This window comes from Argopecten irradians, chromosome 3 (assembly GCF_041381155.1).
Source record: "Argopecten irradians isolate NY chromosome 3, Ai_NY, whole genome shotgun sequence".
NCBI lineage: Eukaryota > Metazoa > Mollusca > Bivalvia > Pectinida > Pectinidae > Argopecten > Argopecten irradians.
The window spans coordinates 66,149,573-66,177,483 of NC_091136.1; the positions used below are offsets into that span (position 1 = coordinate 66,149,573).

Below are 27,911 nucleotides of genomic sequence, written 5' to 3' on the forward strand. Positions count from 1 at the left end.
TAAAAAAATGCAGGTCCGTCAGGATTTATACTTGAAATAATAACTTTAACCAACGGTCGAACCGCTTGTTCCGAATAAACGAAAACGGCCCAGGTATTCAGAACATAACTCGATCGGCATTACAAATCAGGTGCATCTTGTTGAAGATGTGCAAGAAATGTGTTTTATAGCCGATAAAGGTTGACGGGTTAAAATTTTGAGTCTAGGAGCTTGCCACTTTTCCCGTATATAGTACCATGTAGAGTATGATTTTTTATCGTTTTTTCTTCTTTAGACCACTCAGTCGAAGCCGACGACTATGTGCCTTGATGTGTGTTACCTTTGGCATTAGAGTTATCCCCCATATATCATGACCGGAAATAAAACCATTCACGAGGAAACCGCGGGAAACACCATCAACAAATAATAATGGGGGTAATATGTAGTGTCGAATGAATGTAATGACTACTGCTCTATTCATGAAATATGTAGATGAGTCCGTTTTGTATTTCGATAATTACATTTGTGATCATGTAGCGGAATAATCAGAAAACCTTGGGTCAATTAAGCACAAGTTTTTCATCACATGTTGCACTTCAAAACTGAAATAATGCATGCCCATGGCTCTTCCTGTCTATTTGAGCTGTAGCTTACATTTGTGTTAGACGAGCGATGGTTGGCATAAAGTTTTATCATATAGATGTCGCTGCAAACTGCTTCATAAAGTTGCAAAACCTAGACTAATATAAGATCTATTTTGTTGCAGAGAAAGTCGGCCAAAGGAAAAGCAAAGAAACAAAAGAGGAAAGAGGTAAAACATTGAAAATGCATTAATGTGGGGACAACATGTAAAAGGATCTATATCGGGCTTCTGTAAAACAGGAGTGACTATTCTAAATATTAAACAACTGTCGATTTGCATCATACTTCATAGAATAATTGAAAAAAAAAGTAATACAGAAAAAGTCATAATGGGGTCACACTTAATAACGACAACAAATGACAACACGTTAAATACAAGGAAAAGTAAGTGACAACACAAGATATGTTATTCAGTACATTAAAATGAATATTTCTACCAAGTTTTATGAAGATTAGAGCAAAAATGAAGGAATTAGAGCGATTTTAATATTCTGAAATCGGCAGCTGGTCAACGATAGATCGAGTGACAAGAGGTTTGCCGTGACGGTATACCGACAACACATTGTAAAATCGAAAATGTTTTAAAAACCTAACGACAACAGAAGATATGTTATTTGTCATACTATAATGCATCTGTGTACAAAATTTCATTAAGATTGGAATAAAAATGAAGACTTTATACCTGTTTTAATGTTACGAGATCGGCGACTGGTCAGGTTTACTACCGACAACAGATCGACGACTCACACACACCTGTACACGCGTGCGTACGAGTGCATAGGGTTTCGATACTGTTTGTCTGATCCATTGTTGTGTAAACATCATTATAGTCGGTGTAGAACTCTCGGCCATACTCAATACACGAGTATGTTTCCAGACCCTACGAACGTGGACGTGGTTCTTTATATGTTGGTGTAGCTAATCTATGTAATTTTTGTGTTTGTGTATTTTTAGCTGCGTAAATATTTTTATATTAATTCACTATTTTTCACTATTATTGACGCGGTAACTTTGACTTTATTTAATACGTTTTATTTGAAAGATTAAGTTTTAATATCTTGAATTGAAGATTTCGCTTGCGTATCGTAAGTTTTAATTTCGGGAAGCTTACAAATATTACGTTCATTTAACAATTTTTATTACTGAACTTATAATATATATATATATATATATATTTTATTTATTGAATGATTTTTACTGACACATACATACATGTAGTTCATTTGAAAAGTATTAGAAGGTAAACAAATTTTAACTGTTACAACATCTTGAATCCCGTCCTGCGGGCCCACAAGATTTCGCAAACATATCGTAAAATATCCAACTGTTTATTTCGCAAACGTATCGTTTAAAATCTAACTGTTTAAGAGAAACACAATCCTTAAATATCTTGAATCCCATCCTGCGGGCACACAAGATTTCGCTAGGACATTTTTTTCTGTTTAGACGGACCATGCGATTTTGTTCGATTTCCACGCACACGTTTTCGCGTACCCGGTTTTTTTGCGATGGCTGCAGTTTTTGGAATAGTTAGCATTCCATTAGTGGAAGATATAAGTTCCTTTTTCTGCTTCACAAGTTTCAAAAACTTGTGCACTTTCCGAACTTGACGCATCGCAAGATACTGGTGATACTTGACGTAATACGTACTTCGCGGTTTAGTATTAACCGTGACGCATTTAGTCATGTTTTAAAATATAAAGTATTATATACCAAACGAACCGGAAGGATTGACAGATTTCAAATATGCAACCATCTGACAGATATAAATAAAGCATTTCAGAAAAATTCGTAGATAATTGTCAACATAACGTCATTTTCTCATTGTCCCATGTTACATCATGGTTTCGTGTACTCTCGTAATTTTTCACTCAAAAGGGTTAATCTTCGTTCATGTTAAGTACGGTATATACGTATTTTGTAGATTACGGCATTTTGGAATTTGAGTCTTTTTTTCAGTCGTAAAAGAATAGAATAGAAAAAGAGGAAAAGTGTCCCATCTTGTATCAAGATTTAGAACGGTGCCGCGTTGTTTAGCTACGCTGAAATGTATCAATAAGACGACATAAGAGGACAATAAGCAATCATTACAAAGTACATGTTCAATAGCACTATCTGAGTTAGAAATCATATGCAAATATAAAAAGGTATCTTAATTACATTGGTTTTGCTGTGTCCAAAGCAAATGTCCCAAATGCGAATATGCCCTACCTTAATCAACGATTTTCATATATAACATGACCCATGTCAGTTGCAAATTACAAAAGATATGTCCGTTGCTGCATGTTACATAGAAATGTCCCAAGTTCACTTTTACTTCATACGTAAAAACTTGTTTCATCATGAAGTATCCGAATTGATCAGTCCATCCTTGCCAAAGATAGACGACATTATCGGCGCTTTTTTTTGTAGTTCATTCATGCTCTCGAAAATGTACAATAAAGAAAATAAACATATAATAGTGTATTTCTTAAGATAACATATGGGAAGTATATATACACACCATATGTTTACATAACAATAAATACAATTGCGAACTGTAATCACACTGGTAATATACACATGTGTGTGCTCTTCAGTATTAGGCCTATGTATACTGTATGCAAGCCGTCGGTCTACTGAGAATTTCAATGATCATTACTCACTCAAATCTTCATCAATAGTCATTACACTTGACATGAATTACTTTCTTTAGATATAGGTTACATATATTATTATTTGCGGTAACATTACTGCGTAATTTCGTAAAATAGTTTGTGTTGTCGGTCGGATCTAGATCTGTACATGTAAGCTTGGCTTACACACATGTATACACTCTGCGTCTCTTCAAAGTTTGAAATCGTCATTACTCCGGTATTTTTACTCCAATCTTAATGAAATTTTGTACAGAGATGCATTATGGTATGACAAACAACATATCTTATGTTGTCTTTAGGTTTTTTTTAAATATTTTTAATGCTATGATGTGTTGTCTGTAATACTGGACATACACACTCACGATATAAACCTGACCAGTCGTCGATCTCGTAACATTAAAACAGGTATAAAGTCTTCATTTTTATTCCAATCTTAATGAAATTTTGTATATAGATGCATTAAAGTATGAAAAATAACATATCTTCTGTTGTCGTTAGGTTTAAAACATTTTCGATGTTACAATGTGTTGTCGGTATACCGTCATGGCAAACCTCTTGTCACTCGATCTATTGTTGACCAGCGGCCGATTTCAGAATATTCAAATCGCTCTAATTCCTTCATTTTTGCTCAAATCTTCATAAAACTTGGTAAAAATATTCATTTTAATGTACTGAATAACATATCTTGTGTTGTCACTAACTTTTCCTTGTATTTAACGTGTTGTCGTTTGTTGTTGTTATTAAGTGTGACCGTCATAATGGGTTAGATCAGAATCATATGTTAGTATATTATATGTTGCCAGGCAAATAGCCATTTAGAATTTAGGTACCTCTCTGGCAGGTGAATAGTCATTTAGAATTTTAAGTATCTGACCGCCGGGCGAATAGCCTCGGCTGTATAAAGTAGTGCCTTTATGAAATTAATTTTTCTGTGTTATAGAATTTTTCAAAGTTTTACTTCTGAATACTGTTTTACAACAATAATTAAACAAAAAGCAACATATTGGTTACTAAGTCATTTATGTGTTATTTTTTCCAGGAAAGCGCGAAATATGCGGCGTCCTTTGCAAAAGTAGAAGCAGCAAATAAGGTACGCTTAATCTTGAATACAATCAGTTAGGTTATTTATAACACTGTCAAATTGAAATGTAAGTTTACAAGCTGAAGATTAATTAAGTAGATTATGTTATAAACACAATAAAACATATAAATTTCTAAATCAAAGTGTGTGAATTTGTCACCTTTATTAATATACTTTTTTTTTATTGAACTTTAACATTTTCTCAGGTTGGGCACCTGCATATGGGTAACAGTCTTGCGTTTAAGTCAAAGTCATGCATTTGAGTAATAATTTAGTTCGGTACTGAAATGCAGAACTATTACTCATATACAGGAGTGTGCTCAACTTGTTTCTTTTTCTTTCTTTTATGTAACAAACTTTATTTGAACTTTTTTCAGATTAAAGATCCACTGGATTTAGTAGCACCATTCAGAAAATATGACAGAAAGGGGTAAAACATTACTAATTGTACATTAAGGGTACATTATAATTGTACAGTTAAAGGGGTAAAACATTACTAATTGTACAGTTAAAGGGGTAAAACATTACTAATTGTACAGTTAAAGGGGTAAAACATTACTAATTGTACAGTTAAAGGGGTAAAACATTACTAATTGTACAGTTAAAGGGGGTAAAACATTACTAATTGTACAGTTAAAGGGGTAAAACATACTAATTGTACAGTTAAAGGGGTAAAACATTACTAATTGTACAGTTAAAGGGGTAAAACATACGTTAACTATAATTGTACAGTTAAAGGGGTAAAACATTACTAATTGTACAGTTAAAGGGGTAAAACATTACTAATTGTACAGTTAAAGGGGTAAAACATTACTAATTGTACAGTTAAAGGGGTAAAACATTACTAATTGTACAGTTAAAGGGGTAAAACATCACTAATTGTACAGTTAAAGGGGTAAAACATTACTAATTGTACAGTTAAAGGGGTAAAAACATTACTAATTGTACAGTTAAAGGGGTAAAACATTACTAATTGTACAGTTAAAGGGGTAAAACATTACTAATTGTACAGTTAAAGGGGTAAAACATTACTAATTGTACAGTTAAAGGGGTAAAACATCACTAATTGTACAGTTAAAGGGGTAAAAACATTACTAATTGTACAGTTAAAGGGGTAAAACATTACTAATTGTACAGTTAAAGGGGTAAAACATTACTAATTGTACAGTTAAAGGGGTAAAACATTACTTATTGTACAGTTAAAGGGGTAATACATTACTAATTGTACAGTTAAAGGGGTAAAACATAACTTATTGTTCAGTTAAAGGGGTAAAACATTACTAATTGTACAGTTAAAGGGGTAAAACATTACTAATTGCACCATTCAGAAAATACAGTTAAAGGGGTAAAACATTACTAATTGTACAGTTAAAGGGGTAAAACATTACTAATTGTACAGTTAAAGGGGTAAAACATTACTAATTGTACAGTTAAAGGGGTAAAACATTACTAATTGTACAGTTAAAGGGGTAAAACATTACTAATTGTACAGTTAAAGGGGTAAAACATTACTAATTGTACAGTTAAAGGGGTAAAACATTACTTATTGTACAGTTAAAGGGGTAAACATTACTAATTACATTAATTGTACAGTTAAAGGGGTAAAACATAACTAATTGTACAGTTAAAGGGGTAAAACATTACTAATTGTACAGTTAAAGGGGTAAAACATTACTAATTGTACAGTTAAAGGGGTAAAACATTACTAATTGTACAGTTAAAGGGGTAAAACATTACTAATTGTACAGTTAAAGGGGTAAAACATTACTAATTGTACAGTTAAAGGGGTAAAACATTACTAATTGTACAGTTAAAGGGGTAAAACATTACTAATTGTACAGTTAAAGGGGTAAAACATTACTAATTGTACAGTTAAAGGGGTAAAACATTACTAATTGTACAGTAAAAGGGGTAAAACATTACTAATTGTTCAGTTTTAAAGGGGTAAAACATTACTAATTGTACAGTTAAAGGGGTAAAAAACATTACTAATTGTACAGTTAAAGGGGTAAAACATTACTAATTGTACAGTTAAAGGGGTAAAACATTACTAATTGTACAGTTAAAGGGGTAAAACATTTACATTAAAGGGTAAACATTACTAATTGTACGTTAAAGGGGTAAAACATTACTAATTGTACAGTTTAAAGGGGTAAAACATTACTAATTGTACAGTTAAAGGGGTAAAACATTACTAATTGTACAGTTAAAGGGGTAAAACATTACTAATTGTACAGTTAAAGGGGTAAAACATTACTAATTGTACAGTTAAAGGGTAAAACATTACTAATTGTACAGTTAAAGGGGTAAAACATTACTAATTGTACAGTTAAAGGGGCAAAACATTACTAATTGTACAGTAAAAGGGGTAAAACATTACTAATTGTACAGTTAAAGGGGTAAAACATTACTAATTGTACAGTTAAAGGGGTAAAACATTACTAACTGTACAGTTAAAGGGGTAAAACATTACTAATTGTACAGTAAAGGGGTAAAACATTACTAATTGTACAGTTAAAGGGGTAAAACATTACTAATTGTACAGTTAAAGGGGTAAAACATTAACTAATTGTACAGTAAAAGGGGTAAAACATTACTAATTGTACAGTTAAAGGGGTAAAACATTACTAATTGTACAGTTTAAAGGGGTAAAACATTACTAACTGTACAGTTAAAGGGGTAAAACATTACTAATTGTACAGTAAAAGGGGTAAAACATTACTAATTGTACAGTAAAAGGGACAATTCAGTGAGGCTAATTCCGTTACAAAATGTATTGTTCTACATTCCTTATGAAACATATAATAGAAACATTGCTAAGTATTTTTAGCTCACCTGGTCCGAAGGACCAAGGTGAGCTTATGCCAAACCGTGGCGTCCGGCGTCCGTCGTCCGTCGTCCGTTCGTCCGTCGTCCGTCGTCCGTCCGTCCGTCCGTCCGTCCGTCCGTCAACAATCGACTTCTTCTTCATAACCGTGGTCGGATTTCAACAAAATTTGGCTGGTAGCATCCTTAGGGCTACTAACTGAAAATTGTACAAATGATGGGGCTGACCCCCCAGGGGCCTGAGGGGCGGGGCCAAAAGGGGTCAATTTGGCTATTTCCATATAAACGACTTCTTCTCTGAAAACCAAGCATGGGATAGCACCCATAATGCAATGGTAGCATCCTTATAGGGTGGGGATTCAAAATTGTACAAATGATGGGGCTGACCCCCCGGGGGCCTGAGGGGCGGGGTCAAATGGGGTCCATTTGGCTATTTCCATATAAACGACTTCTTCTCTGAAACCAAGCATGGGATAGCACCCATAATGCAATGGTAGCATCCTTATAGGGTGGGGATTCAAAATTGTACAAATGATGGGGCTGACCCCCCGGGGGCCTGAGGGGCGGGGTCAAATGGGGTCAATTTGGCTATTTCCATATAAACGACTTCTTCTCTGAAACTAAGCATGAGATAGCACTCATAATGCAATGGTAGTATCGTTATAGGGTAGGGATTAAAAATTGTACAAATGATGTGGCTGAACCCCGGGGGCCTGGAGGGGCGGGGTCAAAAGGGGTCAATTTGGCTATTTCCATATAAATGACATTCTTCTCTGAAACCAAGCATGGGATAGCACACCGTCGGTAATGCAATGGTAGCACCCTTATAGGGTGGGGATTCAAAATTGTACAAATGATGGGGCTGACCTCCGGGGGGCCTGAGGGGCGGGGTCAAACGGGGTCAATTTGGCTATTTCCATATAAACGACTTCTTCTCTGAAACTAAGCATGAGATAGCACATCATAATGCAATGGTAGTATCTTTATAGGTTGGGGATTCAAAATTGTACAAATGATGTTGGCTGACCCCCGGGGGCCTGAGGGGCGGGGTCAAAAGGGTTCAATTTGGCTATTTCCATATAAACGACTTCTTCTCTGAAACCAAGCATTGGGATAGCACCCATAATGCAATGGTAGCATCCTTATAGGATGGGGATTCAAAATTGTACAAATGATGGGGCTTGACCCCCAGGGGGGCCTGAGGGGCGGGTCAAAAGGGGCCAATTTGGCTATTTCCGTTATAAACGACTTCTTCTCTGAAACTAAGCATGGTATAGCACCCATAATGCAATGGTAGCATCTTTATAGGATGGGGATTCAAAATTGTGCAAATGATGGGGCTGACCCCAGGGGGCCTGAGGGGAGGGGTCTCAAAAGTGGTCAATTTCCATATAAATGACTTTTTCTCTGCAACTTAAAACATGGGATTACGCTCATAATGCAATGGTTACATCCTTATAGGGTTTGGATTCAAAATTTTGCAAATGATGGGGCTGACCCCCCGGGGGCCTGAAGGGTGGGGTCAAAAGGGGGTCAATTTAGCTATTTCCATATAAACAGACTTTCTTCTCTGCAACTAAGAATGGAAGAGAGGCACTTATAATGCAATGGTAGCATCCTTATAGGGTTGGGATTTGAAATTGTACAAATGATAGGGCTGACCCCGTGGCCTTAGACGGCAATAGATGCGAGGTCCAAAAGGTCAATTAGGCTACTATTTTCATAATAAATTACTTTGTCTCTGAACCTATGTTTTGGATAGCATATTTGTATGGTATCAATAGCATCATTGTATGGTTGTGATTCAAAAATTAAACTTTGGGAGTCAATTTTGCTTATTTTTCTAATTGTCTGAGTCTTGTGATAATTACTAACAAAAAAACCAGGTGAGCGCTACAAACAGGCCCTCTGGGCCCTTGTTATAGTTACCTTTTGAAATTCCAAATCGTTGATCAATATGATTAAGCAGGTACAACATGTACAGTGTACCCATACCCGAGCCAAAGTCACGCATGTTAAACAAATGCAAAACATAACCGCTGAGTTGATGACATTATTTTTAGACAAGAACATGCATCTAATAGGTACATACTACTGTAAGAGCGATTTGAGGAGTTCTAGACAAAAAATTCTTTACTACACAGGCAAGGGCCAGGGTTCGGCATACAAGGCATCCGACCACTTTGTGTAAGGAGACAGTAAGCAAGTTTGAACATTTTACATTTCACTACAGTGGGCATTTCTGGCATATCACAGTAAAACCAACTACAGTCAAAATTGTTTTAAGAGACCTTCCAAAGGAGATTGAAAAATAGGTCACATATGACAGTTGGTCTCTTAATTGAATCACCCCTTTCGAAGCAATTAAATACGTGTATCAATGTATATTGTGGGACATGTTTTGACAGTTTTGTTGTACTAAAAACAGTCACAATAATAGGAAATTATTAAATATACAATATATCACATATTCTAATAAATTTTTTAATTATGTATTTAATTTTAGGCACTTTTATTTTTCAATTATCTATTTATTTTTATTTATCTTTCTGTTTTTATTCATGAATAAGATTAAAAATTTCTAAAACAAATATTTGTTTAGGCCTACCACTTATATATCATAATTAGCTACAAAATTACAATGTATTTAAAAGCAGAAAAAAAATAAAAATAATTTTTGATGTTTTTTTTTTAATTTTCTTTCATCATTTTATTCATTTATTTTATAGATCAAAAAATGGAAAAAAAATAGTGTGAAAAAAAAACAATTTAAAAAAAATCCGGAAATCAACTATTTCCGACTCCTCTGATACTATCTCCCAAAATGGCTGCCATCATGCTTAGCTAGACTGATACATTTTCAGTACCATATTTCTACATTCATGTCGTTCTTATGTGAGTAAATCATTGTTCATCATTATTTTAGTTGGTTTTGGAAGTGATTATTCTTGATTTTGATCACAAACATCGTGAATAAATAGCACATTTTCCTTGCAATATCCAGCTCGGACATGCAGACGGCTTCGGAACCGATACCGAAGCAGAGAGACTTCATGCATGAATAAGTGCTAATTTACGTCAAAGTGAACACCTCGTTATATAACCAAGCCAAAATGGATAGCTCTCTTTTGTCTTGCCTTAATGGGGCATGGTTGGAAGCCTACAGGATAGTTAACTGCTTGGCTTTATAATATGAATAGAAGACAAATGCATGTGTGATTTGGGTCGTTATTTAAATACAGAACATCGAGTGTCGTTGGATCCTAAAAGTATGGTCGCTTGTCGCATATGACAGTACGGTCGTTTAATACAGATAGATTTATATAGTAATTTTTCGCTGGGAGGAATAATTTAGGTCGTTTAAGACAGAAGGTCGCAGAATTCAGAAGGTCGCTAAGCAATTTTGACTGTAATCTAATTTCTATTAGAACGGGTTTGTTTCCGAAATATGTGCAATTTTTAATGTACTCTTAGACTGAATTAGGCGTCCCTTTAACATAAATAATAAGAGTAGAAAGTTATGTTTTTAATTTTTTTTTTTAATGTGTAAAAAAACAATATAAAATTATTTCCAGGTCGTGGTCACATAAATATACAGAAGGATATTTTTGTTTTCATTTATTTCTGATAATTAAAGGTCACCAAATGAGGACAGAGTTAATTTAATTTAGATTAAAATTTCATTGATATTGTAGTGGTCAGGGGACACTGTCTACTATATTGCCGTTTGTTGTATTGTCTGCTTAGATTTTGCAAATGTTTATTTTTCTATTTATTTACTGCTTTCAAATCACAGGATTAGTCTGACAATAGAATTTTTTCGAGCTGAGGGACCTGAGCCAGACATTGACAGACTGGGTATTTGATCTAACTAAGAAGAACATGCAGAAATTGTAAGTTATACTAGATATGGCAAGTAAGTGTAAATCGTAAAGAGGTGTAAGTTGTATTGGATATCAAAAGTAGGTGTAAGTTATACTAGATATGGCAAGTAAGTGTAAATCGTTAAGGAGGTGTAAGTTGTATTGGATATCAAAAGTAAGTGTAAGTTATACTAGATATCGCAAGTAAGTGTAAATCGTAAGGAGGTTTGTAAGTTTGTATTGGATATCAAAAGTAAGTGTAAGTTATACTGATATCGCAAGTAAGTGTAAATCGTAAGGAGGTGTAAGTTGTATTGGATATCAAAAGTAAGTGTTTAAGTTATACTAGATATCGCAAGTAAGTGTAAATCGTAAGGAGGTGTAAGTTGTATTGGATATCGAAAGTAGGTGAAAGGTGTATACTAGATATCGAAAGTAAGTGTAAAATCGTAAGGAGGTGTAAGTTGTATTGGATATCAAAAGTAAGTGTAAGTTATACTAGATATTGCAAGTAAGTGTAAATCGTAAGGAGGTGTGTAAGTTGTATTGGATATCGAAAGTAGGTGAAAGGTGTACTAGATATCGAAAAAGTAAGTGTAAATCGTAAGGAGGTGTAAGTTGTATTGGATATCAAAAGTAAGTGTAAAAGTTATACTAGATATCGCAAGTAAGTGTAAATCGTAAGGAGGTGTAAGTTGTATTGGATATCAAAAGTAGGTGAAAGGTTGTACTAGATATCGCAAGTAAGTGTAAATCGTAAGGAGGTGTAAGTTGTATTGGATATCAAAGTAAGTGTAAGTTATACTAGATATGGCAAGTAAGCTTGTAAATTGTAAGGAGAGGTGTAAGTTGTATTGGATATCAAAAGTAGGTGAAATGTTATTGTACTAGATATGGCAAGTAAGTGTAAATCGTAAGGAGGTGTGGTGTAAGTTGTATTGGATATCAAAAGTAAGTGTAAGTTATACTAGATATCGCAAGTAAGTGTAAATCGTAAGGAGGTGTTAAGTTGTATTGGATATCGAAAGTAAGTGTAAGTTATACTAGATATGGCAAGTAAGTGTAAATCGTAAGGAGGTGTAAGTTGTAATTGGATATCGAAAGTAAGTGTAAAGTTTATACTAGATATCGCAAGTAAGTGTAAATCGTAAGGAGGTGTAAGTTGTATTGGATATCGAAAGTAGGTGAAAGGTGTACTAGATATCGAAAGTAAGTGTATATCGTAAGGAGATGTAAGTTGTATTGGATATAGAAAGTAGGTGAAAGTTGTACTAGATATTGAAAGTAAGTGTAAATCGTAAGGAGATGAAAGTTCTGTTGGATATCAAAAGTAACTGTAAGTTTTACTAGATATTGAAAAGTAAGTGTAAATTGTAAGAAGGAGATGTAAGTTCTGTTGGATATCGAAAGTAGGTGAAAGTTGTACTAGATATCGAAAGTAAGTGTAAGTTGTTCTTTGTATCAAAAGCGGGTGTAAATTTGAACAATGTCACCTCACAATTTAGATTGTATTTTATCTAAAAGGTAATTGTTTTGTATGTTACACTAAATGTTTAAGTTTAATGTTATTAAGTTTATAAAAATGCTTAATTTACAACATTTTATCTACATGAACTGAATACCATCTGTCTATAGATATGAGGAAAGTGATTGGGGCTGGAAAGACAAAGAAAAACTAGAAGAAATGACAGAAGAAAAGGCACTCTACCTCATCGCCATGGACAAAGACTCTAAACCAGTAGCATTTACACACTTCCGATTTGATATGGAGTGGGATGAGGAAATTGTGTATTGGTAAGTAATATCTGTACTCAGAATACTGTTGTAAGTACATTGTAGGAAATAACACATTTGTCTACAACTGTGTGCCAAACATTTTGAAAATATGTAAATTCGTGAAAAGTTATTACATAGTTATTCCCTGCAATAAAAGTTTTTGTCAACTTCAGTAATAAAAGTAAAAGGAAAATAATTAGACTTAAAAGTTGTATGGTCTGTGACTTGCTGTATGTTTGGCATAGAAAAAGTATTTACATTGTTTTTCATATTTTCTCCATCTCTCTAAGTTTTAAACTTTCCATATTTACAGACTTTTGTAAAATTAGTATTCGCAAAGTTAATAAACAATTAAATTTAAATACTGATTTTTAATGTGTACATGTTTAAAATGGCTTGGAAGTCTCTAAACTGTTCTGATCTATACGAGTATTGTCAATGTTAGCCATGTGATACTACTCTGGAGGGGTAACGATCTATACGAGTATTGTCAATGTTAGCCATGTGATACTACTCTGGAGGTAACGATCTATACGAGTATTGTCAATGTTAGCCATGTGATACTACTCTGGAGGTAACGATCTATACGAGTATTGTCAGTGTTAGCCATGTGATACTACTCTGGAGGTAACGATCTATACGAGTATTGTCAATGTTAGCCATGTGATACTACTCTGGAGGTAACGATCTATACGAGTATTGTCAATGTTAGCCATGTGATACTACTCTGGAGGTAACGATCTATACGAGTATTGTCAATGTTAGCCATGTGATACTACTCTGGAGGTAACGATCTATACGAGTATTGTCAATGTTAGCCATGTGATACTACTCTGGAGGTAACGATCTATACGAGTATTGTCAATGTTAGCCATGTGATACTACTCTGGAGGTAACGATCTATACGAGTATTGTCAATGTTAGCCATGTGATACTACTCTGGAAGAACGATAACGATCTATACGAGTATTGTCAATGTTAGCCATGTGATACTACTCTGGAGGTAACGATCTATACGAGTATTGTCAATGTTAGCCATGTGATACTACTCTGGAGGTAACGATCTATACGAGTATTGTCAATGTTAGCCATGTGATACTACTCTGGAGGTAACGATCTATAGGAGTATTGTCAATGTTAGCCATGTGATACTACTCTGGAGGTAACGATCTATACGAGTATTGTCAATGTTAGCCATGTGATACGACTCTGGAGGTAACGATCTATACGGGTATTGTCAATGTTAGCCATGTGATACTACTCTGGAGGTAACGATCTATACGGGTATTGTCAATGTTAGCCATGTGATACGACTCTGGAGTTAACGATCTATACGGGTATTGTCAATGTTAGCCATGCGATACTACTCTGGAGGTAACGATCTATACGAGTATTGTCAATGTTAGCCATGCGATACTACTCTGGAGGTAACGATCTATACGAGTATTGTCAATGTTAGCCATGTGATACTACTCTGGAGGTAACGATCTATACGAGTATTGTCAATGTTAGCCATGTGATACTACTCTGGAGGTAACGATCTATACGAGTATTGTCAATGTTAGCCATGTGTATACGACTCTGGAGGTAACGATCTATATGAGTATTGTCAATGTTGCCATGTGGTACGACTCTGGAGGTAACGATCTATACGTGTATTGTCAATGTTAGCCATGTGAATACGACTCTGGAGGGTAACGGATCTATACGAGTATTGTCAATGTTAGCCATGTGATACGACTCTGGAGGGGTAAACGATCTATACGGAGTATTGTCAATGATTAGCCATGCGATAACGACTCTGGAAGGTAACGATCTATATGAGTATTGTCAATGTTTTGCCATGTGGTACGACTCTGGAGGTAACCGAATCTATACGGGTATATGTCAATGTTAGCCATGTGGTAAAACGGACTCTGGAGGGTAACGATCCTATACGAGTTATTAGGTCAATGGTTTAGCCATTGTGATACGACTCTGGAGGTAACGATTCTATACGAGTATTGTCAATGTTAGCCATGCGATACGTACTCTGGAGGTAACGATCTATACGAGTAATTGTCAATGTTAACCATGTTTTTATTTATCTTTCTGTTTTTATTCATGAATAAGATTAAAAATTTCTAAAACAAATATATGTTTAGGCCTACCACTTATATATCATAATTAGCTACAAAATTACAATGTATTTAAAAGCAGAAAAAAAATAAAAATAATTTTTGATGTTTTTTTTTTTAATTTTCTTTCAATCATTTTATTCATTTATTTTATAGATCAAAAAATGGAAAAAAAATAGTGTGAAAAAAAAACAATTTAAAAAAAATCCGGAAATCAACTATTTCCGACTCCTCTGATACTATCTCCCAAAATGGCTGCCATCATGCTTAGCTAGACTGATACATTTTCAGTACCATATTTCTACATTCATGTCGTTCTTATGTGAGTAAATCATTGTTCATCATTATTTTAGTTGGTTTTGGAAGTGATTATTCTTGATTTTGATCACAAACATCGTGAATAAATAGCACATTTTCCTTGCAATATCCAGCTCGGACATGCAGACGGCTTCGGTACCGATACCGAAGCAGAGAGACTTCATGCATGAATAAGTGCTAATTTACGTCAAAGTGAACACCTCGTGTATATAACCAAGCCATATGGATAGCTCTTTTGTCTGGCCTTAATGGGGCTGGGTTGGAAGCCCTACAGGATAGTTAACTGGCTTGGCTTTATATATGAATAGAAGACAAATGCATGTGTGATTTGGGTCGTTAAATACAGAAAATTGAGTGTCGTTGGATCCTAAAAGTATGGTCGCTTGTCGCATAAGACAGACGGTTGTTTAATACAGATAGATTATATAGTAATTTTCGCTGGGAGGAATAATTTAGGTCGTTTAAGACAGAAGGTCGCTGAATTCAGAAGGTCGCTAAGGCAATTTTGACTGTAATCTAATTTCTATTAGAACGGGTTTGTTTCCGAAATATGTGCAATTTTTAATGTACTCTTAGACTGAATTGTCCCTTTAACATAAATAATAAGAGTAGAATATGTTTTTAATTTTTTTTTTAATGTGTAAACAAACAATATAAAATTATTTCCAGGTCGTGGTCACATAAATATACAGAAGGATATTTTTGTTTCATTTATTTCTGATAATTAAAGGTCACCAACTGAGGACAGAGTTTAATTTGATTAAAATTTCATTGATATTGTAGTGGTCAGACACTGTCTACTATATTGCCGTTTGTTGTATTGTCTGCTTAGATTTTGCAAATGTTTATTTTTCTATTTATTTACTGCTTTCAAATCACAGGATTAGTCTGACAATAGAATTTTTTCGAGCTGAGGACCTGAGCCAGACATTGACAGACTGGGTATTTGATCTAACTAAGAAGAACATGCAGAAATTGTAAGTTATACTAGATATGGCAAGTAAGTGTAAATCGTAAGGAGGTGTAAGTTGTATTGGATATCAAAAGTAGGTGTAAGTTATACTAGATATGGCAAGTAAGTGTAAATCGTAAGGAGGTGTAAGTTGTATTGGATATCAAAAGTAAGTGTAAGTTATACTAGATATCGCAAGTAAGTGTAAATCGTAAGGAGGTGTAAGTTGTATTGGATATCAAAAGTAAGTGTAAGTTATACTAGATATCGCAAGTAAGTGTAAATCGTAAGGAGGTGTAAGTTGTGTAAGTTGTGTATTGGATATCGTAAAAAGTAAGTGAAAGGTGTACTAGATATCGAAAGTAAGTGTAAATCGTAAGGAGGTGTAAGTTGTATTGGATATCAAAAGTAAGTGTAAGTTATACTAGATATTGCAAGTAAGTGTAAATCGTAAGGAGGTGTAAGTTGTATTGGATATCGAAAGTAGGTGAAAGGTGTACTAGATATCGAAAGTAAGTGTAAATCGTAAGGAGGTGTAAGTTGTATTGGATAGCAAAAGTAAGTGTAAGTTATACTAGATATCGCAAGTAAGTGTAAATCGTAAGGAGGTGTAAGTTGTATTGGATATCGAAAGTAGGTGAAAGGTGTACTAGATATCGAAAGTAAGTGTAAATCGTAAGGAGGTGTAAGTTGTATAGGATATCAAAAGTAGTGTAAGTTATACTAGATATGGCAAGTAAGTGTAAATTGTAAGGAGGTGTAAGTTGTATTGGATATCAAAAGTAGGTGAAAGGTGTACTAGATATGGCAAGTAAGTGTAAATCGTAAGGAGGTGTAAGTTGTATTGGATATCAAAAGTAAGTGTAAGTTATACTAGATATCGCAAGTAAGTGTAAATCGTAAGGAGGTGTAAGTTGTATTGGATATCAAAAGTAAGTGTAAGTTATACTAGATATCGCAAGTAAGTGTAAATCGTAAGGAGGTGTAAGTTGTATTGGATATCGAAAGTAAGTGTAAGTTATACTAGATATCGCAAGTAAGTGTAAATCGTAAGGAGGTGTAAGTTGTATTGGATATCGAAAGTAGGTGAAAGGTGTACTAGATATCGAAAGTAAGTGTATATCGTAAGGAGATGTAAGTTGTATTGGATATAGAAAGTAGGTGAAAGTTGTACTAGATATCGAAAGTAAGTGTAAATCGTAAGGAGATGAAAGTTCTGTTGGATATCAAAAGTAACTGTAAGTTTTACTAGATATTGAAAGTAAGTGTAAATTGTAAGAAGGAGATGTAAGTTCTGTTGGATATCGAAAGTAGGTGAAAGTTGTACTAGATATCGAAAGTAAGTGTAAGTTGTTCTTTGTATCAAAAGCGGGTGTAAATTTGAACAATGTGACCTCACAATTTAGATTGTATTTTATCTAAAAGGTAATTGTTTTGTATGTTACACTAAATGTTTAAGTTTAATGTTATTAAGTTTATAAAAATGCTTACATTTACAACATTTTATCTACATGAACTGAATACCATCTGTCTATAGATATGAGGAAAGTGATTGGGGCTGGAAAGACAAAGAAAAACTAGAAGAAATGACAGAAGAAAAGGCACTCTACCTCATCGCCATGGACAAAGACTCTAAACCAGTAGCATTTACACACTTCCGATTTGATATGGAGTGGGATGAGGAAATTGTGTATTGGTAAGTAATATCTATACTCAGAATACTGTTGTAAGTACATTGTAGGAAATAACACATTTGTCTACAACTGTGTGCCAAACATTTTGAAAATATGTAAATTCGTGAAAAGTTATTACATAGTTATTCCCTGCAATAAAAGTTTTTGTCAACTTCAGTAATAAAAGTAAAAGGAAAATAATTAGACTTAAAAGTTGTATGGTCTGTGACTTGCTGTATGTTTGGCATAGAAAAAGTATTTACATTGTTTTTCATATTTTCTCCATCTCTCTAAGTTTTAAACTTTCCATATTTACGGACTTTTGTAAAATTAGTATTCGCAAAGTTAATAAACAATTAAATTTAAATACTGATTTTTAATGTGTACATGTTTAAAATGGCTTGGAAGTCTCTAAACTGTTCTGATCTATACGAGTATTGTCAATGTTAGCCATGTGATACTACTCTGGAGGTAACGATCTATACGAGTATTGTCAATGTTAGCCATGTGATACTACTCTGGAGGTAACGATCTATACGAGTATTGTCAATGTTAGCCATGTGATACTACTCTGGAGGTAACGATCTATACGAGTATTGTCAGTGTTAGCCATGTGATACTACTCTGGAGGTAACGATCTATACGAGTATTGTCAATGTTAGCCATGTGATACTACTCTGGAGGTAACGATCTATACGAGTATTGTCAATGTTAGCCATGTGATACTACTCTGGAGGTAACGATCTATACGAGTATTGTCAATGTTAGCCATGTGATACTACTCTGGAGGTAACGATCTATACGAGTATTGTCAATGTTAGCCATGTGATACTACTCTGGAGGTAACGATCTATACGAGTATTGTCAATGTTAGCCATGTGATACTACTCTGGAGGTAACGATCTATAGGAGTCTTGTCAATGTTAGCCATGTGATACTACTCTGGAGGTAACGATCTATACGAGTATTGTCAATGTTAGCCATGTGATACTACTCTGGAGGTAACGATCTATACGAGTATTGTCAATGTTAGCCATGTGATACTACTCTGGAGGTAACGATCTATAGGAGTCTTGTCAATGTTAGCCATGTGATACTACTCTGGAGGTAACGATCTATACGAGTATTGTCAATGTTAGCCATGTGATACGACTCTGGAGGTAACGATCTATACGGGTATTGTCAATGTTAGCCATGTGATACTACTCTGGAGGTAACGATCTATACGGGTATTGTCAATGTTAGCCATGTGATACGACTCTGGAGGTAACGATCTATACGGGTATTGTCAATGTTAGCCATGCGATACTACTCTGGAGGTAACGATCTATACGAGTATTGTCAATGTTAGCCATGCGATACTACTCTGGAGGTAACGATCTATACGAGTATTGTCAAAGTTAGCCATGTGATACTACTCTCTGGAGGTAACGATCTATACGAGTATTGTCAATGTTAGCCATGTGATACTACTCTGGAGGTAACGATCTATACGAGTATTGTCAATGTTAGCCATGTGATACTACTCTGGAGGTAACGATCTATACGAGTATTGTCAATGTTAGCCATGTGATACTACTCTGGAGGTAACGATCTATACGAGTATTGTCAATGTTAGCCATGCGATACGACTCTGGAGGTAACGATCTATACGAGTATTGTCAATGTTAGCCATGCGATACGACTCTGGAGGTAACGATCTATATGAGTATTGTCAATGTTTGCCATGTGGTACGACTCTGGAGGTAACGATCTATACGGGTATTGTCAATGTTAGCCATGTGGTACGACTCTGGAGGTAACGATCTATACGAGTATTGTCAATGTTAGCCATGTGATACGACTCTGGAGGTAACGATCTATACGAGTATTGTCAATGTTAGCCATGCGATACGACTCTGGAGGTAACGATCTATACGAGTATTGTCAATGTTAACCATGTGATACTACTCTGGAGGTAACGATCTATACGAGTATTGTCAATGTTAGCCATGTGATACGACTCTGGAGGTAACGATCTATATGAGTATTGTCAATGTTAGCCATGTGATACAGCTCTGGATGTAACGATCTATACGGGTAATGCTAATGTTAGCCATGTGATACGACTCTGGTGGTAACTATCTATACAGGTAATGCCAATGTTGGTCAGGTGATGCAACTTGAATTCCCGATATTACCTGAAGTTTGAAACATGGCATTGACTGGCGGTTCTTTCAAAACGTGTGATATTTCATGCGACATTTACCACTATGTCGATAGTATAATAGTGCTTTTATGGATCCGAACCTTCATATATAAGAATCCATATTCACACATTGTATGTTTTATGACAGTATGTGATGGTGAAAATTACAAGAAATACAACTTTAGCCGTTCTGGCAAAAACAAAAGTAAAAGAAAAATAATTAGACTTAGCTGTTCTGGGAAAAGGAAGTAATTATCATTATGTTGCAATAGCTAATATTAAAATTTTATAAATCTCTTGCAGTTATGAACTCCAGGTGATCGATGAATACCGAAGGAAAGGTATTGGGAAGTTTTTAATGCAGATTCTGGAATTATTGGCTTATAAGTAAGTATAAATGCAAATATATTGATTAGATATAGTGTCACCATCTTTTTTCATATATTGTATCATATGATTAGTATATGATTATTTCTGATCTAGAATTATTTTCCTATTGTATGTCACAATGGTAGAGATTCAAAAAGGCGAAAAACAGTTACTTCAACAAAATATCTCTAGTACTAAGATGAGTTCAATCTTTGAAAGTGTTATGATATTTGACGTTTCCAGTGATATCTAAAATCCTTGTCTTTGAAATACTTTTGACTATTTCCTACAATTTTAACTATTGCAACACTATTGTGATAGTTTAACTATTGCAGAATACAATTGCAATAGTATTGTGATAGTATTGCACACTGAATTCGATTACAACCTGGTCGATAAATTGGTCGCTATGACGTACATCTAGTGCAGTCTTGATTTACAGTTACTTCCCTTTACCTGTTAGCGTCAGTACCAACTCAAACGCCATGAAGATCGTGATTGAGAATGTGGTCGGTGTTTGCGTTTGGATTGAAAAGCATGGAAAAGTGACATTTTATTGTGACTGTTAGTCTGTTACTGTATGAAAACTCTGTGAGTACATGATTTTAGTCCAAGTTACAGAAAAATATCTGACTATTGAAACTATCGATAGTTTGGTGTACTATCGGTGATTGTTATCGACTTTTTGAAATTGCCATTGATTGATCGAGTTGAGAGGCATACAATCGCAATATATCAATAGTCCGATGTATTGTTACACCCCTACTATTAATCATTGTCTATATAGAAGTAAAAGTTAGGCGCTTTTGACACATATATACTACAACATGCCTATAAATGGCTTGTTTGGTGTTCTATAAATACGACATGCCTATAAATGGCATGTTTGGTGTTCTATAAATACGACATGCCTATAAATGACATGTTTGGTGTTCTATAAATACAACATGCCTATAAATGACATGTTTGGTGTTCTATAAATACAACATGCCTATAAATGACATGTTTGGTGTTCTATAAATACAACATGCCTATAAATGGCATGTTTGGTGTTCTATAAATACGACATGCCTATGAATGACATGTTTGGTGTTCTATAAATACAACATGCCTATAAATGACATGTTTGGTGTTCTATAAATACGACATGCCTATAAATGACATGTTTTGTGTTCTATAAATACGACATGCCTATAAATGACATGTTTGGTGTTCTATAAATACGACATGCCTATAAATGACATGTTTGGTTTTCTATAAATACGACATGCCTATAAATGGCATGTTTGGTGTTCTATAAATACGACATGCCTATAAATGGCATGTTTGGTGTTCTATAAATACGACATGCCTATAAATGGCATGTTTGGTGTTCTATAAATACGACATGCCTATAAATGGCATGTTTGGTGTTCTATAAATACGACATGCCTATAAATGACATGTTTGGTGTTCTATAAATACGACATGCCTATAAATGACATGTTTGGTGTTCTATAAATACGACATGCCTATAAATGGCATGTTTGGTGTTCTATAAATACGACATGCCTATAAATGGCATGTTTGGTGTTCTATAAATACGACATGCCTATAAATGGCATGTTTGGTGTTCTATAAATACGACATGCCTATAAATGACATGTTTGGTGTTCTATAAATACGACATGCCTATAAATGACATGTTTGGTGTTCTATAAATACGACATGCCTATAAATGGCATGTTTGGTGTTCTATAAATACGACATGCCTATAAATGGCATGTTTGGTGTTCTATAAATACGACATGCCTATAAATGGCATGTTTGGTGTTCTATAAATACGACATGCCTATAAATGGCATGTTTGGTGTTCTATAAATACGACATGCCTATAAATGACATGTTTGGTGTTCTATAAATACGACATGCCTATAAATGACATGTTTGGTGTTCTATAAATACGACATGCCTATAAATGCATGTTTGGTGTTCTATAAATACGACATGCCTATAAATGGCATGTTTGGTGTTCTATAAATACGACATGCCTATAAATGACATGTTTGGTGTTCTATAAATACGACATGCCTATAAATGGCATGTTTGGTGTTCTATAAATACGACATGCCTATAAATGGCATGTTTGGTGTTCTATAAATACGACATGCCTATAAATGGCATGTTTGGTGTTCTATAAATACAACATGCCTATAAATGACATGTTTGGTGTTCTATAAATACAACATGCCTATAAATGGACATGTTTTGGTGTTCTATAAATACGACATGCCTATAAATGACATGTTTGGTGTTCTATAAATACAACATGCCTATAAATGACATGTTTGGTGTTCTATAAATACGACATGCCTATAAATGACATGTTTGGTGTTCTATAAATACGACATGCCTATAAATGACATGTTTGGTGTTCTATAAATACGACATGCCTATAAATGACATGTTTGGGTGTTCTATAAATACGACATGCCTATAAATGACATGTTTGGTGTTCTATAAATACGACATGCCTATAAATGACATGTTTGGTGTTCTATAAATACGACATGCCTATAAATGACATGTTTGGTGTTCTATAAATACGACATGCCTATAAATGACATGTTTGGTGTTCTATAAATACGACATGCCTATAAATGACATGTTTGGTGTTCTATAAATACGACATGCCTATAAATGACATGTTTGGTTTTCTATAAATACGACATGCCTATAAATGGCATGTTTGGTGTTCTATAAATACGACATGCCTATAAATGGCATGTTTGGTGTTCTATAAATACGACATGCCTATAAATGGCATGTTTGGTGTTCTATAAATACGACATGCCTATAAATGGCATGTTTGGTGTTCTATAAATACGACATGCCTATAAATGACATGTTTGGTGTTCTATAAATACGACATGCCTATAAATGACATGTTTGGTGTTCTATAAATACGACATGCCTATAAATGACATGTTTGGTGTTCTATAAATACGACATGCCTATAAATGGCATGTTTGGTGTTTCTATAAATACGACATGCCTATAAATGACATGTTTGGTGTTCTATAAATACGACATGCCTATAAATGGCATGTTTGGTGTTCTATAAATACGACATGCCTATAAATGACATGTTTGGTGTTCTATAAATACGACATGCCTATAAATGACATGTTTGGTGTTCTTATAAATACGACATGCCTACATGTTTGGTGTTCTATAAATACGACATGCCTATAAATGCATGTTTGGTGTTCTATAAATACGACATGCCTATAAATGACATGTTTGGTGTTCTATAAATACGACATGCCTATAAATGACATGTTTGGTGTTCTATAAATACGACATGCCTATAAATGGCATGTTTGGTGTTCTATAAATACGACATGCCTATAAATGGCATGTTTGGTGTTCTATAAATATGACATGCCTATAAATGGCATGTTTGGTGTTCTATAAATACGACATGCCTATAAATGGCATGTTTGGTGTTCTATAAATACGACATGCCTATAAATGACATGTTTGGTGTTCTATAAATACGACATGCCTATAAATGACATGTTTGGTGTTCTATAAATACGACATGCCTATAAATGGCATGTTTGGTGTTCTATAAATACGACATGCCTATAAATGGCATGTTTGGTGTTCTATAAATACGACATGCCTATAAATGGCATGTTTGGTGTTCTATAAATACGACATGCCTATAAATGGCATGTTTGGTGTTCTATAAATACGACATGCCTATAAATGACATGTTTGGTGTTCTATAAATACGACATGCCTATAAATGACATGTTTGGTGTTCTATAAATACGACATGCCTATAAATGACATGTTTGGTGTTCTATAAATACGACATGCCTATGTTTGGTGTTCTATAAATACGACATGCCTATAAATGACATGTTTGGTGTTCTATAAATATGACATGCCTATGTTTGGTGTTCTATAAATACGACATGCCTATAAATGACATGTTTGGTGTTTTATAAATACGACATGCCTATAAATGGCATGTTTGGTGTTCTATAAATACGACATGCCTATAAATGGCATGTTTGGTGTTCTATAAATACGACATGCCTATAAATGACATGTTTGGTTTTCTATAAATACGACATGCCTATAAATGACATGTTTGGTGTTCTATAAATACGACATGCCTATAAATGACATGTTTGGTGTTCTATAAATACGACATGCCTATAAATGACATGTTTGGTGTTCTATAAATACGACATGCCTATAAATGACATGTTTGGTGTTCTATAAATACGACATGCCTATAAATGACATGTTTGGTGTTTTATAAATACGACATGCCTATAAATGACATGTTTGGTGTTCTATAAATACGACATGCCTATAAATGACATGTTTGGTGTTCTATAAATACGACATGCCTATAAATGACATGTTTGGTGTTCTATAAATACGACATGCCTATAAATGACATGTTTGGTGTTTTATAAATATGACATGCCTATAAATGACATGTTTGGTGTTTTATAAATGTTGACTAACACATTCACGCATGCATGATAAAATGGATGGCTATGGGTAGATAAATTATTCATTTGTTTAAAAGACCAAGATAAGTGACGCTTCTCAGTGAATTCCACATTTTGATTTAGCACTGTGCTCTGGCCCTACACCAGACATCTGTCTGTCATAATGTCTAAATCTGGTGTCAGGGTCAGAGTATCTCGGGCTAACTTACCAGGTTCTACTGTTAAACCTTTTGTTTTCTAGAACTGAAATGATAAAAGTCATGCTTACAACATTTAAAAGCAACAAGATGGCGGAAAGTTTCTTTGTGAATGCAATGAAGTAAGTTGTTTTAAAAATAATGCTTTTCCTTTAATTGAAGAGTCAATAATATAAATGAATTTTGTTCTTAGTAATACGGGGGTTTCGAGATCCCAAAACGACGTGGGTAAAGTACTATTTACCGTTGATTAGTCCCACCTTCCGGTGATTATGACGTCACAAAACTCGCGTCAAATGACGACGTCATAATCACCGGAAGGTGGGACTAATCAACGGTAAATAGTACTTTACCCACGTCGTTTTGGGATCTCGAAACCCTCGTATTAATGGTGAAGCTTGTAGTGTGTGAATGATCAAACTGTTTATTGCTTTCTAATAAAAATATATTTAGTATGGTTTGAAAAGTTTGTATATCGATAAACAATGCATCTCCTTTCACTTACACTTTAGACTAGTGCTGTAATGATAAGCTGTGGGGCGATATATCCTGGTTTAAATTACGTGGTTTGGTTCATGGAAGTTTTTTCCTATATCATGATATGCTTCACGATTAAATTGATTAGACGGTTTTCTGCATGGTTATTTGTATTCTCCAAAAATAGATATGGCGCAAGCACACTTTCATCAGCCAAATATATTGAGAGAACCACTTCAAAATTTAAATCCCTTATCTGAATATGTTTTGGGCTCTATAACAAAAACATGGTGGTAAATTGATGGTAGTTAATACATATCGAGTCTCTTGAAAAGATCTTACGATATGTGGAACACCTGCTGCATGGTGACATATAAACACTCCTCATGTTATTTTATTTTGATTTGCATCTGTGTGAGAATTTTTGAAACGGAAGGCAAAATTGTCAAATTACAGAAGGTTGGCAATGCGAAAAGGTTCTGTTTTATAAGTATGACATGGTAATAAACAAAATACTATGGGACTAATTCACATACCACATGATACCTGATAATGTTTGTGCAGGACTATTGTTTCTATTGGTGATGGAATGACGTCAAAAGATGATATCCAGTGCAAACGTCATTTCAGCAGGAAGATTACAAAGAGTGACGTTCCATCACCACTGGAGATACTAGTCCCGCACAAACGTTATCGGGTATCATGTGGTACGTGAATTAGTCCCATTGATATTGGCTAAGGCAGTTAACATATCATGTTTCTTCTGATTATATTTGAAAGATCATGATTAACTTGTATGAAATTTATTATTCTCCACAGTGGAGTGGAAACACATACCACGGTAGTAGACAGGGCCAATTGTTATGGATGACTATTGTGTGTTGTGTTGTATTTGTCTTTTGAACAATAATTGATTGTAGAAGCTAGAAAGTTTTCTTCATCTGAACTTTTGATTGATTATTTGCTTAAAACATTTCGTGATACATGTATTGAACTGCAGGGAAAGCGTATCATTGCAGCACTTCTTTAGACATTGCCTCTTGTTCCAGGTATACAATTAACAATGCATCTTATTCCAGATACGATACTTCTCGTTTCAGATACAATTTAGATGATACCTCTCCAGAGGACCCTGTATGGGAGGAGAAGGAATATAAATACCAAATACTTAGTAAAGAAATCAAGCCTAAGCCAAGCTCTAAACCACAGGTCCCAAGGGAGGAAGCCATGCAGACCTCGCCAGTAAAGGCAGCGTCAGCATAGCCTTAAACTGGAGGAAATAGACTTAAATCTTAAACTGGACGAAATAGACTTCAACATTGGCTGAAATAGGCTTAATTCATTGGACGAAAAAGGCAATCAAGTGAATAAATGATGGTGGTCACTTGTCCGCTAGCAAAGATAGTGGATCTTTAGACAGTTAGGGAGTGTCCCTAGATGAATTACATCTGAACCTCTGAAAGTCCTTAAATGATGCCAAAACTTGGCGCTGTGCTGTTCAGTGCAGACATAGTTTTCCTGTAACTAATTTATATCCAGATGTTGGATATCTTTGAGTCTGCTGTAGGCCTGTTTTAAACCACAAGTATTATAAATATGACATGGTCTTTACTCTGCTCATAAATGATTCAAAGGTAATACATTTTTCACTCCTGAGCATCACAATATTAAAACATTTCCGGTATTATATCTATTGTAGACCATTAATGTCAGTGGTGATCAAAACATGGATAAGTGACAAGATTGTGTGATTGAACCATCGCTCTACACAAACCACCGCTCTACACAAACCATCGCTCTACACAAACCATCGCTCTACACAAACCATCGCTCTACACAAACCATCGCTCTACACAGGATGTAGTTGATAGTGTGTAGCGAGTCTGTGAAGCCGATTTAATTTGAGTTCAGTGTTTGTCATGTGCCACATATGTACTAATAATTTACGATGGCTCGGCAGTCGAGTGACAGTGTGTACAAAATGTTGGATGGAAAACAGTACAGATTTTACTAGCACATGTAGTTGTGTGTTTAATATTAGAAGTTTTGTACAAAATCTACAGGTATTTTTCTATAATTTGTCCATACAAACATGTAAGGATATACATTTTTAATAATAAATATGTCATTGGAATCTGGTGTTAATTGATAATTTCTGCCATGTAGTTCCCCGGAAGTGAAACAACAACAATGCGTGGAAAAGTCTTAACCTTCAACCTTGCTGCTATTATTTTGTGTACTAGTTTGATGTGTTGGTAGTTGTCCTCAAAGCCCTTCAGATGATAATAGGAACTCACCTC

At 34.7% G+C, this 27,911-nt stretch overlaps 1 protein-coding gene across 1 annotated transcript; it reads left to right on the forward strand.

The window, feature by feature from the left end:
- The first annotated feature begins 299 nt into the window (after positions 1–299).
- LOC138319383 (N-alpha-acetyltransferase 40-like) lies at positions 300–27,745 on the forward strand. Its single transcript, XM_069262485.1, has 9 exons — positions 300–414; positions 746–790; positions 4,297–4,347; positions 4,716–4,768; positions 16,120–16,215; positions 17,728–17,886; positions 20,355–20,438; positions 25,179–25,256; positions 26,712–27,745. The coding sequence occupies exons 1-9, from the start codon at positions 409–411 to the stop codon at positions 26,872–26,874; spliced, it is 735 nt and encodes a 244-aa protein (XP_069118586.1). The 5' UTR covers positions 300–408; the 3' UTR covers positions 26,875–27,745.
- The last annotated feature ends 166 nt before the right edge of the window (positions 27,746–27,911 follow it).